Source organism: Setaria viridis, chromosome 9 (genome assembly GCF_005286985.2).
Source record: "Setaria viridis chromosome 9, Setaria_viridis_v4.0, whole genome shotgun sequence".
NCBI lineage: Eukaryota > Viridiplantae > Streptophyta > Magnoliopsida > Poales > Poaceae > Setaria > Setaria viridis.
Window position 1 is genome coordinate 403,339 of NC_048271.2, and position 14,642 is coordinate 417,980.

Genomic DNA, 14,642 nt, shown 5'->3' on the forward strand with positions numbered 1-14,642 from the left:
TGTTCTGTGTTTCAACTTTTGGAACCTCTGCTGTTTCCTCGATCTGAGTTGAACCTTTCTTGTCGTTTCAACCTTCAAGTGTTATGAGTCTCAAGAGTTTTTCTTTTAAATTTTAACCCGTGTTGATGCTCAAACTTACAGCGTGTTCACATGATATGGAAACCTGTAGTTTAAAATTGAATTTCTTGCGCATCTAGAGAAAAGGATCTGTAAGAAATACCGGATTGAATTTGTTTCTGAGAACAAAAATTAATCAAGTTACTCGCGCGAACAGATACACGGAGTGAAGTTGCCTAGTTGGCGTTCTCCAAAGGCTGAAGCTACGACCCAACGCGCAGTCACCGTCGTCTTCACGGCGAGCTCAACTCAAAAACGATGTCCTCCCGCCACCGCCGCCTGGCGTCGCTGACGAAGCTGCTGACCACCCACGTGAACGCTGCCCGCCACCGCGACGCGCTCTCGCTCTTCTCCCGCATGCTCTCCGCCCCCGACCTCCCGCCGCCCACCGACCCCTCCTTCGCCCACGCCTTCCCGCTCGCTATCAAGTCCGCCACCGCCCTCCGTGTCCCCCGCGCCGCCGCCTTCTTCCACGCTTTCGCCGCCAAGTGCGGTCTCCTCTACAGCCCCTTCCTCGCCTCCGCCCTCATCGCGTCCTACGGCGCCGGTGCCGGCGCCTCCCACGAACTCGCCCGCCGCCTGTTCGACGAATTGCCCACTCGCAACGCCATCGTCTGGAGCGCCATGATTTCCGTCCACGTCCGAGCGGGCGACCTCATCGCCGCGGCGAGCGCGCTCGACACCATGGACGTCGCCCCCACCGCCTCCTGCTTCAACACTGTGATCGCCGCGGTTGCTGAGTCCGGGGAACATCCAACTCGAGCCATCGAGGTCTACCGACATATGCGAAGGGTGGGCGTCGCGCCGAGCTTCATCACTCTGCTGGCACTCGTTCCCGCATGCACTGCTATGGGCGCGTTGACATCAATCAAGGAGGTGCATGGCTTTGCAGTGCGGCACGGCATGTCTATGAGATCCCACATTGGCAGCTCCCTCATCGAAGCGTATGGGCGCTGCGGTTCACTAGCTGGCGCACAGAGGGTTTTCAACCAGGTTCAGGATCGTGATGTGGTTGTTTGGAGCTCTCTTGTTTCAGCTTATGCTTTCCATGGCCGTGCGGAGGTTGCAATGTCGCTTTTCAGACACATGAAGGACCAAGACGACGTTCGGCCTGACAACATCATGTTCCTTAGTTTGTTGGCGGCCTGCGCCCATTCTGGTCATGCAGATGATGCGTTAAAGTATTTTGATGTCTTGACCAAGAGTTATGGAGTGGAGGCATGCGGAGATCACTATTCATGCTTGGTTGATGTCTTGGGCCGGGCAGGACGGCTGCATCAAGCTTATGAGCTTATACGGACAATGCCGGTAAAGGTTACAGCAAAAGCTTGGGGAGCTCTTCTTGCTGCTTGCAGGAAATATGGGGAGGTGGGGTTGGCAGAGGTTGCTGGGAGAGCATTGTTTGAGATCGAACCGGAGAATGCAGGAAATTTTGTTTCGCTCGCAAACATTTATTCAGGCCGTGGCATGCATGAGGACGCAGAGCGGGTGAGAAGGGAGATGGAGCAGCGAGGTGTACAGAGACTTCCTGGTAGCAGTTGGATGATACATCACAAGTCAAGTTGCTAATGCAATGTCCTGATAATTTTTCGCCCCTGATGGTTCGTTGTTAATGCCAGCCAAACTATGGTTTTAGCTGCTCTGCTTGCAGTGATCTTTTTATGAAAAATCAGGGACACATTTGAGAAGTGTCATCACTGGACACTAGTTCACAGCAAAGTTTATTCAGATGCAATGGTCATCTGTGCATGGAAAGGTAAATGAAAAAACTACTTTCTTTCATTTTGTATTTGTTCGCTTGAAACTCAACCGTGTTTAATTATAGCATTTAGGTTAAAAAAAACATCTGACTTGCTTAGGGTCCTAACTCCACATCTATCTGAAAGATGCCACGTAGTGTTTGGCGTGACTGTAAAACTTAACTGATTGTAAATCCTGCAGAAACGTGAACTTCTCTTCTGGCGGTGGAGTGAAGCAGGTGTATGCATACCATCAGCCGCGACATTTCTGAGGCCCCAAATCAATCTGAATTCCTTGGCTCTTGTTCCAAGACTTGAGATCAGTGCTCCCTCCATTTGTTACATCATAAGATTTCATAGAGACTAAAACATCATTCATACTGTTGCCAGTCACTTAGCTCTAAATTTATGTATGTGTTGGTTTCCACAATCCTCATTACAATCAGTCAACACTGATTTTACTGAATACAACCGACTGCTGGAAAAATCCATGAAGGTTTCTACAAGCACCCTTTTCCACATGATTATCAGTCGACATATTCTTTACTCTTTGCTGCCCTATTCAGTTGGCAGATAGAAAGGTGCTAGGTTAATATTCACATTTGCCCACTGAATTTATTGGTTTCTTCTTCTGAAGTTAAAAATAATTTTTATTAGGTCAGTTTCTATGAGCTGGGGAACTACCTTTAGCTTCCTAATGGAACATCGACTGCCTTTATTTGATAATGCATATGATGCTAACTTTCACACATCTTTACTGAAAGCATGCCCAATTAGAAAAATGATATAAACATAGTTAGTCAAAGTTGGCGCATTAAGCAAGATCCTTAGTATCTTTCATGTTATCTTTCATCCATCTCATCTAGTGTTTCAGATGCATTATCACAGAGTAAGTTCTCATATTACACTTACATTAGATCAGTTTGTTGGTATACGTGGTGCGGAAATAGCAATATATTTTTCGTATGCGGCTATTCTTGAGTGCTTTAAACAGCGTATATTTCAATCACAATCCTAGGCCCTTGGATCAACTCAGACCACCTCAACCTGTAAGTAGTTAAATGTTGATCCAAGGCCGCTGACTATTTCTTAAGCACTTGATTCAAAGAAAAAATGCTTGCAAAAAGGGTTCTTATACTATTTAGTATCTCTAACTTCATGCTTATGCCAAAGTATGATTCTGAAATGTTAATCTGCAGCACATTATAGTATAATTGTTTTACCATCTGTTAATATCTTCATGTTTGGGACAATCAATCTGTTGCATTTACTATCATATACTATATTTTAATTTATAGTTTGAAAGTTTGGGATGAGTCTGTGTGATCTGGAAAAACCTTCGCTAAACTATTATTTTAATTATTAAGGATTTGAATTAAATGAGATAATCCAGATATAAATAAAAAATGTCTGTATTCATTGGGGAATAGTGGTAAGAACTATTTGGGTAGCTTCAGTTAAGACATGTTTACGAGTAGCAACATCAGGTATTGCAATTCTTATGAAATAATACTTTGATGAAGTTAATATGGATGATGCACTACTTGGGGTGGTACATTAATTTGTCCCTTATTTGACAAGCTAACTGTTGTATATCAATAAGTGTTGCCCTTAACCTTGATTTGTAGTGAGTGATAGGAATCATATGGATTCTGTAGTTACCTGGAAGGACACTTACCTAACATCCTACACGAGAGGTCCCTCTCAACTAGCTCTGGTGTAGCATTGTAGATGGGCTAGTGTGGACCACTATTGTTAGTGGTGCTAGGCCCCATTTCAGGTAGCTTATTGGCTGATGTGTACGTAATTCTATCAAACCTAATTTCTCCAACAGATCTTGTTTGCCTTCTGCGGTGGAAAACAGGAGATTTCTACAGTGCTGATATTTATCTTCACCACATGAATTTCTTGTATTTTTGCTTTCACAAATTGGACTGAGATGTTTAATCATACATGTGCCATGACAATGCTACGGAACACTTCTTTTTGCCACTGGACACCATTCTACTCTTATAATTTGTGGTTCTTTCTACTGCTTGTTTTGATCACTAAATTTGCTCATTTCCATCTATACTTTTCTGCACTGAAAATCTGCTTCAAGTATGTGGACAATGGAACCTTGCTGATGCCATATAGGTCATGAACCATTAAAGAGCATCTGTTCAAGGGAGCGCACTGAGGCTCTGTCGTGCATGTAAATTCAACTGGCAGGAGGTGGTGTGTTAATAAAAGGGCTTATATCTGTTGTTATTGATGCATGTGGGAGCCTCTAAGTGGGGAACAGTTGTATCAGATTTGCTCACCTTTTGTGAACAGTTGAGCATAGCTCAAAAGCATATTACTATGCTTCTGAAAACGAAACTTCTTGGTGTGCTCATTTTGGTCGGAAATGGTACAGCCTAAGAACAAATTGCTTTGTGCTGGACTGCTTTGTACTTAACTATGCATTTATCTTTTAGTACTGTTCTTTTTGCACTGCGTGCTCTGCTTAGAGTTTTAAAATTGTCAAACTCTTTGATTTGCCTTCTTTGGGCCTAGCTTCTAGGCTTAGCAAGGTAATAGCTAGCAGGTATATTTGTTGTTTTTCGAATTTAGAAAGCATATTTTCTTGATAACTTTGCATATGCGCCATCCGTACACATGTGTGGATAGCGTCAAGGATACTCAATTTGTTGGCCCTTTATCTGTGGAAAAGCATGTATTTTTCAAAAGGGTAATGATGATGCACACTAGAGAAAGTGCTTCATGCTCATGTCTTCTGTCCTGCACCTTTTGCACAGTAGATCTTCTGTAGTATGCCATCTCGTGATATCAAACCTTTTTGGGTCCATGAATACATTCTAAACTCGTTACTCAGTTAAAATTGCTAGTTCCTTCCAGGAAGATCATACCTATTGATGCTACATCCCTCTGAGCTCAGTAAGTTTCTGTTTCACCTTATATAACCTGCCACTTTGTCAGCCTGAACTTGCTATCCTTTTCCGTTCTTAAGCTAAAGCGGTACATTGGTATTCATTTTTTTTCTTTGTACCTAATAAACATATTCTTGGGGACATACCTGAAACTTCTATCCAGAAGAGCGAATACGTCACCTCCTTGGGGTACCTTTCTTCCCACCCTCCAAAAATGTGTTTCATATGATTTGACAACTTCTTTTTCTTGGAAAAGACAGATAATGAGATCAGCGTCAAGCAAGCACTACTACCAGCAGATGCATCATGCATGTGGACCACAGCACTGGCCAGTGGCTAGTACCACGGATGGTTCCGCCTACCTGACCGTGCAAGTCAGTCCACTTCTCATCATCCCCTGTACGTGCAAGTGCAGCTCCGCAAGGTACCTTCCAAGTATATATATATATATATATACACCCAGTCTCCTCACCTTGCAACTCTGGGCTCTTAACGAGATTGGCAGAGTTTATGCCAATGAACAGGCTACAAGATCTGACGCCTGCTCCATCCATGACGGTGCCGATCGAGCATTCCTCTAGGCCGACGCTGGGGTTTCCCCTGGGGACTGCGCTGTTGCTCCTTGTGATCTTCTCCCTGAGTGGCATGTTCTCGTGTTGCTACCACTGGGACAAGCTCCGCTCCCTCCTCCGGTCTCGGCATCCTGCCATGTTCCAAGAGGGCGAGCATACGGTGATCTCCATCACGTCATCACCGAGCAAGGAAACTCCTGATCACAAGGTAGTAGCACTCTCTATGCATGCCTCATCTTAACATCTTCCCGCAGCCCTGGAATTCTGTATCCTGTAAACTTCAGCTTATAGAATGATCCTCTGTGCGTGTGTGCTGTTTGCAGCTGGAGAAAGTGGGGAAGGAGTGTGGTTTGCCTGTTATTATGCCTGGGGACAAGGTCCCCAAATTCTTCGCGAGGCCGTGCCCACACGAGATGTGTTTGCCTGAAGCAGAGAAGACTGAAGTTCCATTGGAAACCAAATGTTCGGTTCATGAAACCATCTGTATCTGTACATCATCAGTACACGAAAGCACACTTAGCCGTTAGTGAACTTATGATTGGCAGGTTGGGTGTATATATGCATGTTAATAGATTGTTATCTGAACATTCGGTCTTGTCCCTTGTGCTATATATACTAGGATCTGGCTGAGATAGGCAAATATTTCTTTTTTAGTAGAGTTTGAAAAGGACGATTTGTGTTCTAACAAGCTTGTTGAATGCTTTTGCGTGTGGATCAGTCTTGTGAATACTATCTGTCTGTCTGTCTGTCTGTCTGTCTTCAAGGTCGTTCGCGACGGGCTTTGACTATGTGGTTCTGGGATTTGTGAGCCTCCCAGTCCCAGGTAAGCAATGCTTTTACCGCCACTCATATCTTCAACTCTGCTATTGGGAAACTAAGCTTAGGTGGTTGGCCGTCATGGAGATTGGATACATTGGAAGAATATGATGGGTTGACAAACCATCCTGATTTTATGAATACCGTACCATGTGATTCAGACAATCGGTGATGCGAAAATCAATTGTTGTAAGGTTGCTCTTTCCTCACCTATTGCTCGTACGTATGTATCTTTTGTTATTTCATTCATTTACGCGTACAGTATATGTGATGAGGTGAGAAGCAGCCATGTTGTGGTGGTGCTTTTATTTGCAAATGGTGCAGTACGTAGTAATGCGTGGTGATGTATTGGAGACTCTGATCTGGTGAGTGCTCCATCGGCTTGGAAAGGTGTCTTTCTGGGTAGCCGTCGAATCTGTTTGGTGCTTTTGCTTAGTGCCGTGCACGTATATATTTGTGATCTGAATCATAGATGAGGCTCGATCTCTAGGCATACGCTACGGCCCTGTTTGATACCAGGAGCACATGGGATGTTTATACTAATCAAGAGTATTAAATATAAACTAATTGCACAGATGGAGGCTAATTTATGAGACGAATCTATTAAGGCTAATTAGTCCATAGTTTGACAATGTGGTGCTACAGTAACCATTTGCTAATGATGGATTAATTAGGCTTAATAGATTTGTCAAGTGAATTAGACCCAAGACTTCTGCAATTAGTTTTATAATTAACTCATGTTTAGTCATTCTAATTAGCATTCGAACGTTCGATGTAAGAAGGACTAAACTTTAACCTAAGGATCTAAACACGCTCTATATCTATGTATATGTACCTAGAAAAGTCAAAACGACCTACAATTAATTATTAACGTTAAGAAAATGCTCGATGGGAGGGAATAAAATAAAAAAAAGATGCATGCACTGAGGGAGTGGAGATCAGGGGACAGCGGCCTAACATATGTTATATATACTCGAAGCTAAGCTTATAGTACATCAAGTCTAGTCTGAACCGGCCAACCTCGATCTATGGCCGACAGGGGTGGACCATAGAGCTAGACGTCCGTACCCGTCTCCGTGGTTGCGTTGCCTCTGAAATCTGAATCGAATTTTACTTTGTTGCTCCAGCTAGCACACGACGTACGCTTCTTCTTCAGTTTCCGGCCGTCGACATGGATCCTTTCAGTTTTCCGGCAGATGCAGCATGCAAAGCACGCCTATCAACACCGTACCGCTGCGCCGTCCGGTCCGGTCCGGTCGGCCAGCTTTGCATTGCATGTCGCCATCCGATCCTCCAGTCAAAAAGACTAGCGCTGCACATCCATTAATTAATTTAATTTAATTCTGAGCCTACCGTATATACCATGCATCTACTCCACATATATATACCAAGTTCATTCAGTGCGAAAAAGATCCATGGAGCAGCGGATTGGCCCAGCAGGCCAGCACACACGGTCCACATGGCCCGTTTACATAATCACATTACCTACTTTCCCAGGCCCAGCGAGAGCCCAAGCAGCGTCCGCGGTGAGGAAGGGGCCGCGTCACCCGCCCGTCCCGTCCGTCAGTTACTACCCGCCACCTCTCCCCTCCCCGTCCGCCGCTCCACTCCGGCGACGGCGATGATACTCCGCCGCCTACATCTACATGGCTCCATCTCCCGCCGATCCCTCGCGTCCGCTGCCGCCGCCACTCTCCGCGGCACCGCCCCGCGCACCTTGCCTTCCCCGGAGCTCCTCCGTCGCCTCCACGACTCTGCGGGAGACGGCGCCTCCTCGGAGTCGGAGCACGCCCGCAAGCAAGGTACCTCGTCATCTGTCCCTCCCCTTGCTTCATTTAGCAAGCACCGTTTCGTTCTGCATGATACGGGTACACTCCGCTGCTGATCCACCGCTCGATTGTTCAATTATAGGACACCGAACCGGCACCCCACGGCATTGCTGATTAGTGGTTCCAAATTTCATCTAAGGCCGGGCAAATTGGTTACAAGTCACTGATGCCTTTCATGTGCCCCTAGATAGGGTTCAAACCTGCCACTGTGTGTCCATGATGAAACTCAACCTTGTAATGATTTGTTGTGCTCATCAGAATTAACACTTGCCAGAGTTGGGGATTTTCCACCACCACGTGCCTCAACACGCTTTAGTTAGCTAGTCATGTGATCCCCACCCATCTTCCAAAGATGCACGTTTCTGGCATTTAACATGATGACACAGTGATAATTTCATTTCTCAAATTCCATCGTAACATCTTTTCCCTCTTCAAAGTTTGGCTTCTCATACTCTTGTGTTCTATCTGAAGGTCCTCTTACGCTCTACAGGAATCTAGTAAGCCAAGGGAGACTCACCCATGACAGTTACCAGGAAAATGTAGCTTCCGAGTTAGACAACTTACTCAGAAGACTCCAACAGTATGAGATGGAAATGGAGGATTACCATGTAAGTCGCGTGCTGTTTCTTCTCAGTAGTCAGTACCTCTTTGTATTGTTGTTCAGTAAAACAACCTTGTCACTTCTAACTTACATAAAGTGCAGGCAAAGCTGTACATGTGGGAGAATAGCAGGGAGAAAGAGAGGCGAAGGCTTCTCGTTGAAGAAGCTGAAGATAAGCAGCGTGATGGTGTATGGATAGATGAGGAAAGGGGATTTCTTGATAAATTGGTTACACGGTAATAGTTTAGTGTCCTTCTCCTTCCTCAAACTTTTCATTGTGGAGCCATGTAACTCTTGGGCATGCTTTCATGCGGCATCTTTTTACATCACAGCTCATCTGTCATTTTAATTTATATAATAACAATTATTGATTGATGGAGTTCTATTGGCATCTCTCAATCCCTGCAAGAGCACTAATAATGAAAAGCAGGGCAATATTAACTAAGCATGTCAGATGTTAAGTTTGCTCTATATATGAACTGAAATACGTTGTATCTGTTTATTTTTCTAACCTGTATTTGTTGATTAAAAACCCAGGAGAAGAAGAGGAAGCATAGAACCTGGAGTTGGTAAGTGGGTATCGTACCTGAACCGAGAGAAGAAACTAGATAAACTGGTGGGCCAGAGACCAATCGCTCCTGTTGCTCCTAAAGGATTGTATCTCTATGGAAATGTTGGAAGTGGTAAGCTACCTGAATTATTCACATGCAGCATGCTGAAAATAAGCAATATCTGCTCTGATTACCGTGATAATGTTTTATGTTTCTGAATGACTATTGTATATCACTTATAAAAATCTCAAGGAACTACCTGTGCATAGGGAAGACAATGTTGATGGACATGTTCTATGGGGCCACTGAAGGTGTTATCAAGCACAGGAGGAGGTTTCACTTTCATGAGGTCAATTTATCTTAACCTGATATAGATATTGTACCTGAAGAACAACTTATCTGATTGAAGATGACTAATAATATGTGTCGATACTATGTCAACTGTATCTGTTATCTGTTGGGGATTTTTAGTAGCATACCCATGCACATGCACATCTATCTGAACTCAGTTACACAAGCGTGGCTTGGCAAGTCGGCAATAACATAATCTGATAATCCTATAAATTATATTTTTGGACCATTCGAGAAAAATAAATTTACTTTGTAGTTATGTTGCCTAATCTTTGCATAAATTTGGAGGAACTCTTTGATGCAGGCCATGCTTGAAATACATGATCATATGCATGATGTATGGAAGAGACGTGATGATGACAAGTCTGTTCAGACAAGTGCTTTCAGCTGGATATCAAGCCTTCCTTTTGATGCAAAAATTAAGGAGTGGCTGATCGGAGAAGAGAAGTACAAACAAGGGACACAGCAAAAGCATATCCTTTTGGCTGTTGCTGACAAGTTTCTGGTTGATAGACAAGCAAATAAAACTGGAGCAAGCATTCTATGCTTTGATGAGATACAGGTACCTAAACGGTGAAATGTCAAGGATTGAAGTATTTTCTCCTTTTCTTCCTGGCTAAGAGGATCATTTCTTTCATAGAATTTAGCAGCTTGCCTATTGGATTACTTACAAAATTGGGGAAATAATAGATATAAGATTGGCATTGGTAAAAAAAATTAGGACAGTATAGGTTAATATGTTGTTTGGTTGTTTTTTCCATTTGTTTGTGGCACAAGTGTTCTAATTGTTTCAGGGGATGCACTTGAGGCTGTATCCTTTTTCTTCTATTGTGAAGTTATAAGCAGCTCTCCTGCATATTTGAGGAAAAAAGAAAACATTGTTTACTTACTCCAATATGGCCTAGCATAATTGTAACTTCAACATTTCAATGATGAAACTAATGCATTACTGGCAAATTATACAATTAATCTTGATCTTGTGCAACAATATATGAAGAATTGAAGTTAGCTAAGCTCTTCTTTTATTTATAATCATGCATATACCTCTTTCTACTTTATCATAATAATTCAAGATCGTGGAACAGTGAAAAGTACTTAGTTATCGTTGCTAATTAATGCTCTGCAACTTAGGGCTTTTTTTTTTAAAAAAAAAAACACTGAACAGGTTCATTTGTGCAGACTATCGATGTATTTGCAGTTGTGGCCCTGTCTGGCATTCTAAGCAGATTGCTAAGCACAGGAACCGTACTTGTAGCAACCAGTAATAAAGCACCTGAAGATCTGAATCAGGCAGGTCCTTGTTCAAATGGTTATTATTTGATTTCCTTCTTTCTCTAATTTATGAATTAGCTGTATTACAATTTCTCACAAACTTTTGAAGTTAAATTCTATAGTACTGCATTTTGATCTTTTCAATCTTTTTTCTGTTGGTTTTGTAGGATGGGATGCAAAGGGACATCTTCCTTGAGTTATTATCAAAACTGGATGAGAACTGCAATAAGATTCTTGTGGGAACTGAAAAGGATTATCGTCGCCTAATTCCAACAGAAGGCTCAACTCAGGTCTGTTCCACTTGTTTTTTAGGTACTTTTTCGAAATTTGGCTAGGAGCACTAGCATTCAATTGAGTAGGCAGGCACTTCGATGTATGATTTGAACCCAGGTGGGTGAGGGGACAACACAGTCTTTTGACAAATGTTATGGCACTGTAGGCGATTGATGAAACTTCGCATGGATAATTTTGTTGCTTTTAAGAGATAAACCTGGTGTTTATCCTGGTCCTCAAGAATATATTCCTTTCATTGTTATCTAGTCTTTGTGGCGATGACATAAGTTTTGAGCTATGAAGGGTGTTTAAGGGATTAAATTCAACTTCTTTTTAGTGGATGGCAACTCTAGGTATATCCTATATAGTAAGTTATAGCTGCATCATGAGCTTTATATTGAGTGGTCTGTATTGTATTTATATATTTGAACATAAACTGGTTAGATATATCTCTCTTCTGAGCCCCTGCAGCTGCAGGTTTACTCATGTTGTATTTATTATTCTCAATGTTTATCATGATATAATAAATACTTTTCTAAATTGTTGGCAGGTTCACTATTTTTGGCCTGTCACTTCTGACACTTGCCGCATGTATGAGGCTATGTGGCATGACATAACTAACCAAACAGGAGGAAACATTATTTCTGTCACCATTCCTGTAATGTTTGGGAGGTATGTCCATTGAATAAAGCATCTCTGTACCGGTGAAAACAAGCTAGATTAACTTCAATCGCATGTGGACAGGTCTATTGAGATTCCTCAAAGCTGTAATGGTGTGGCAAGATTTGACTTCGAGTATCTATGTGGACGCCCAGTAATAATTCACTCTCGTTTCACATCTGTCTAGAATTTCTGTTGGATGGATAAAATACAAAGATGTTATTTTACTTCATCTAGAAAAAATGACATAGTACCTTTCTTCTGTAAAACTCCTTTATCTTGAACTTTGAACTGAATTATGATGCTATTAACTTATTATTACATGCAAGACGGTAAATAAATTTATAAGACCCAATACAAGGTGCTCAGATCATGTAATTATAGTAGCTATTTTTGTTATCTTGAGAACATAGTAGCTCATTTCTAAATCTTTGGTCAACCCTGTACTTATTTTTCAGGTTGGAGCTGCAGATTATATAGCAATAGCCAGGAACTACCATACTATTTTCATATCAGAAATTCCAGCTATGAGTATGAAGATCCGTGACAAGGTATATTTTTTCTCTTGCTGTTTTTACTGCTTTTTTCAGTCTGTTTGGTCGGAGGTAATAGGTGCAGGGGAATGTGAATTTAGCATACAGAGCTTCAAAGTCCTTGTTTTGTTCTTGGGCATGAAAATGCAAATGCTACTGGTAGCCTGAAGCCTATAGAAGTACAACAAACTGAAATGTGCTCTTGGAAGAAACACAAACAAAGTGAGACATGGGACTCCAAAGTGCTGACGAACAAGGAAGCACTCTCTAGATGTGGTACATTGGAAAATCAATAAATTAATACAGTAGGATTGAATGATAGTCAGGACAGATTGATTTAGGCTGGTTAACTTTTAAGGGATATTACAACATGGAAAACAGAAAAGTTCCTTTTGTTCCGTTTACCATAGCTATTTAACTTGATGTGCAGTCAATATTCTAAAACAGCATTAGTTAGTACTCCCTCCGTTTCAAATTGTAAGTCGTTTTAGCTTTTTTAGGTTCATAACTTTTGTTATGTAAATAGACATAGTGTATATCTAGATGCATAGCAAAAATTATGAACCTACAAAAGCCAAAACGACTTACAATTTGAAACGGAGGTAGTATTATCTACCTTTCTAAAACAGCATACATTTATCTTTTCCTATCTTTGCTAATACCACGACTCATTTAGGCAAGAAGGTTTATCACCCTTATCGATGAGCTGTACAATCATCACTGCCGTCTTGTATGTCTAGCTGCCTCATCCATTGATGATCTTTTCCAAGGAACTGAGGAAGGACCTCTTTTTGATTTAGAGAGGTAATTCAGTAACCTTTTCCTTAACATGTTAAGCCCTTTTTTGTAAATGTCAAAAGATCATGAACTGAAAATATGTTTCAATGAACTTTGCCATATATGTTGGTTACTTTGTTGAGCCGCGGGTTGTGGCGAAAATGTTTCTGCTCGTCTGCAACATTAAAAAATATAGAACATTTTGCTAGAATTGCACTGGCACTGAATGAATTTTCACATGGGAGGTCATGTTATGCAGTTTTCAGTTTGAAACTGAGGCCGAAGGAACAAAGCTAAGAAGGGACGTTTTAGCAGAAGGCAATGTTGGCATGAGGCCTTCTACTAGTGGGCTTGTGGCAATATTGTCTGGTCAAGAAGAGATGTTTGCGTTCCGCAGGGCGGTAAGTGATGCACTTTTTCTTTACCTTGTTATGTATGAATAGTTGTGAGTTGGTTGAGGTAATTCATGAGTAATGCTGAAAAGTAGTAGTTGCTTGATATAATTCATGAGTACTATTGAAAAGTAGTGTTAAGGCTAGAGAGGTTTTTTTTTCAAAAAAAAAAAAGACGTTAGAGCTACTTCTTGCTGAGAAAGCTCAACGGCTCAAGTTGTTGCCTTTTTTTAATTGAACAATGGCTCAAGTTTTGTTGCTCATCCATCACAAGTCACAATGATCTAAGGCGCAATGCTATAACGGCGTCCCTATTTTGTTGAGCCTTGGTTCAGTTGGTTGTCCAGGAAGCAAGGTGTAGGTATTGGTTGGTTTATTTGAACTGATGGCGCATCTTGTTTCTGCAGATATCCCGGCTTATCGAGATGCAGACACCACTGTATCTGGAGCGTGTGCAGCATGCTCATCCCTCCTTCCAACTGCAGGGTCCTGCTGTAGCAAGCAACAATAGAGCCCGTGTTTCTCAGTCGGCTCCATCGGTCTGACAAGGGGCAGCACTCACTGGATGTGTATGTACCATGGTTAAGTTGTTGGTTCGCCTGACCGGCGACAGTTAATAAGGCAAATCTGAAACGATGGCAGTGCTGATACCCAGCCCATGTAAATGATGAAGAGTAAATCAGAAAAGAATGCCATTGCATAAAACATGTACATTGGGCACGGCCCGCAGGTTTCTCAATCGATGTAGTCGCAGACTGGGCTGTCTCGTGGTTTTGTTAAGGCAAGCAGGCCCTTTCGAAAATGCTTGGTACAGCGTGGGGGTTGCTTGCTTAGATGAATTGATTGAAGAAATGCAGCTATCGTTCATTCATTGACAGCACATTGACATCTTCCCCATCAGAGCTGCTTTTAGCTGTTGTTCGAGATGCTTGTAGCTGTTGTTCGCTGTGGTCAGCGACACCAAGGCAGACCAGACATTGCAGAAGTTGTGTAAGGCTCTTGAGCAATCAGTTAGCGGTGTTTTCTATTATTCGCTAGCTCCTGCGCACTGATCAACTGCTACTCAAGGTTTTCAGTGAAATGACTTGTTGCAGGGATAGCATCTTTGAGAGTGTCACCTCACCCTTGAGTTCAAATTCAAATGACAAGATCTGATCGATCAGGAAACGAATCATTTCCCAGCAGCAAAGTTTTCTTAAAACAAAAAAATTCGATGGACTCCCATAACTTGTACCAGTGGTACGTAC

General features: G+C 42.3%; 3 protein-coding genes across 3 annotated transcripts; all 3 read left to right on the plus strand.

Moving 5' to 3' along the window:
* The first annotated feature begins 85 nt into the window (after nt 1-85).
* Nucleotides 86-2,362, plus strand: LOC117836765 (putative pentatricopeptide repeat-containing protein At1g03510). The gene is made up of 2 exons (XM_034716253.2): nt 86-1,873; nt 2,059-2,362. The coding sequence occupies exon 1, from the start codon at nt 376-378 to the stop codon at nt 1,684-1,686; it is 1,311 nt and encodes a 436-aa protein (XP_034572144.1). The 5' UTR covers nt 86-375; the 3' UTR covers nt 1,687-1,873; nt 2,059-2,362.
* A 2,958-nt stretch (nt 2,363-5,320) lies between these two features.
* LOC117836767 (uncharacterized protein At5g65660) lies at nt 5,321-6,125 on the plus strand. The gene is made up of 3 exons (XM_034716256.2): nt 5,321-5,548; nt 5,664-5,807; nt 6,105-6,125. Exons 1-3 carry the CDS (start codon nt 5,321-5,323, stop codon nt 6,123-6,125), a joined length of 393 nt encoding a protein of 130 aa, XP_034572147.2.
* A 1,475-nt stretch (nt 6,126-7,600) lies between these two features.
* Nucleotides 7,601-14,175, plus strand: LOC117836764 (uncharacterized). Its single transcript, XM_034716252.2, has 14 exons — nt 7,601-7,958; nt 8,457-8,593; nt 8,689-8,822; nt 9,124-9,269; nt 9,407-9,486; nt 9,793-10,050; nt 10,668-10,778; nt 10,928-11,050; nt 11,584-11,705; nt 11,778-11,847; nt 12,152-12,244; nt 12,903-13,030; nt 13,263-13,404; nt 13,803-14,175. The coding sequence occupies exons 1-14, from the start codon at nt 7,616-7,618 to the stop codon at nt 13,938-13,940; spliced, it is 2,025 nt and encodes a 674-aa protein (XP_034572143.1). The 5' UTR covers nt 7,601-7,615; the 3' UTR covers nt 13,941-14,175.
* Nucleotides 14,176-14,642: the final 467 nt, after the last annotated feature.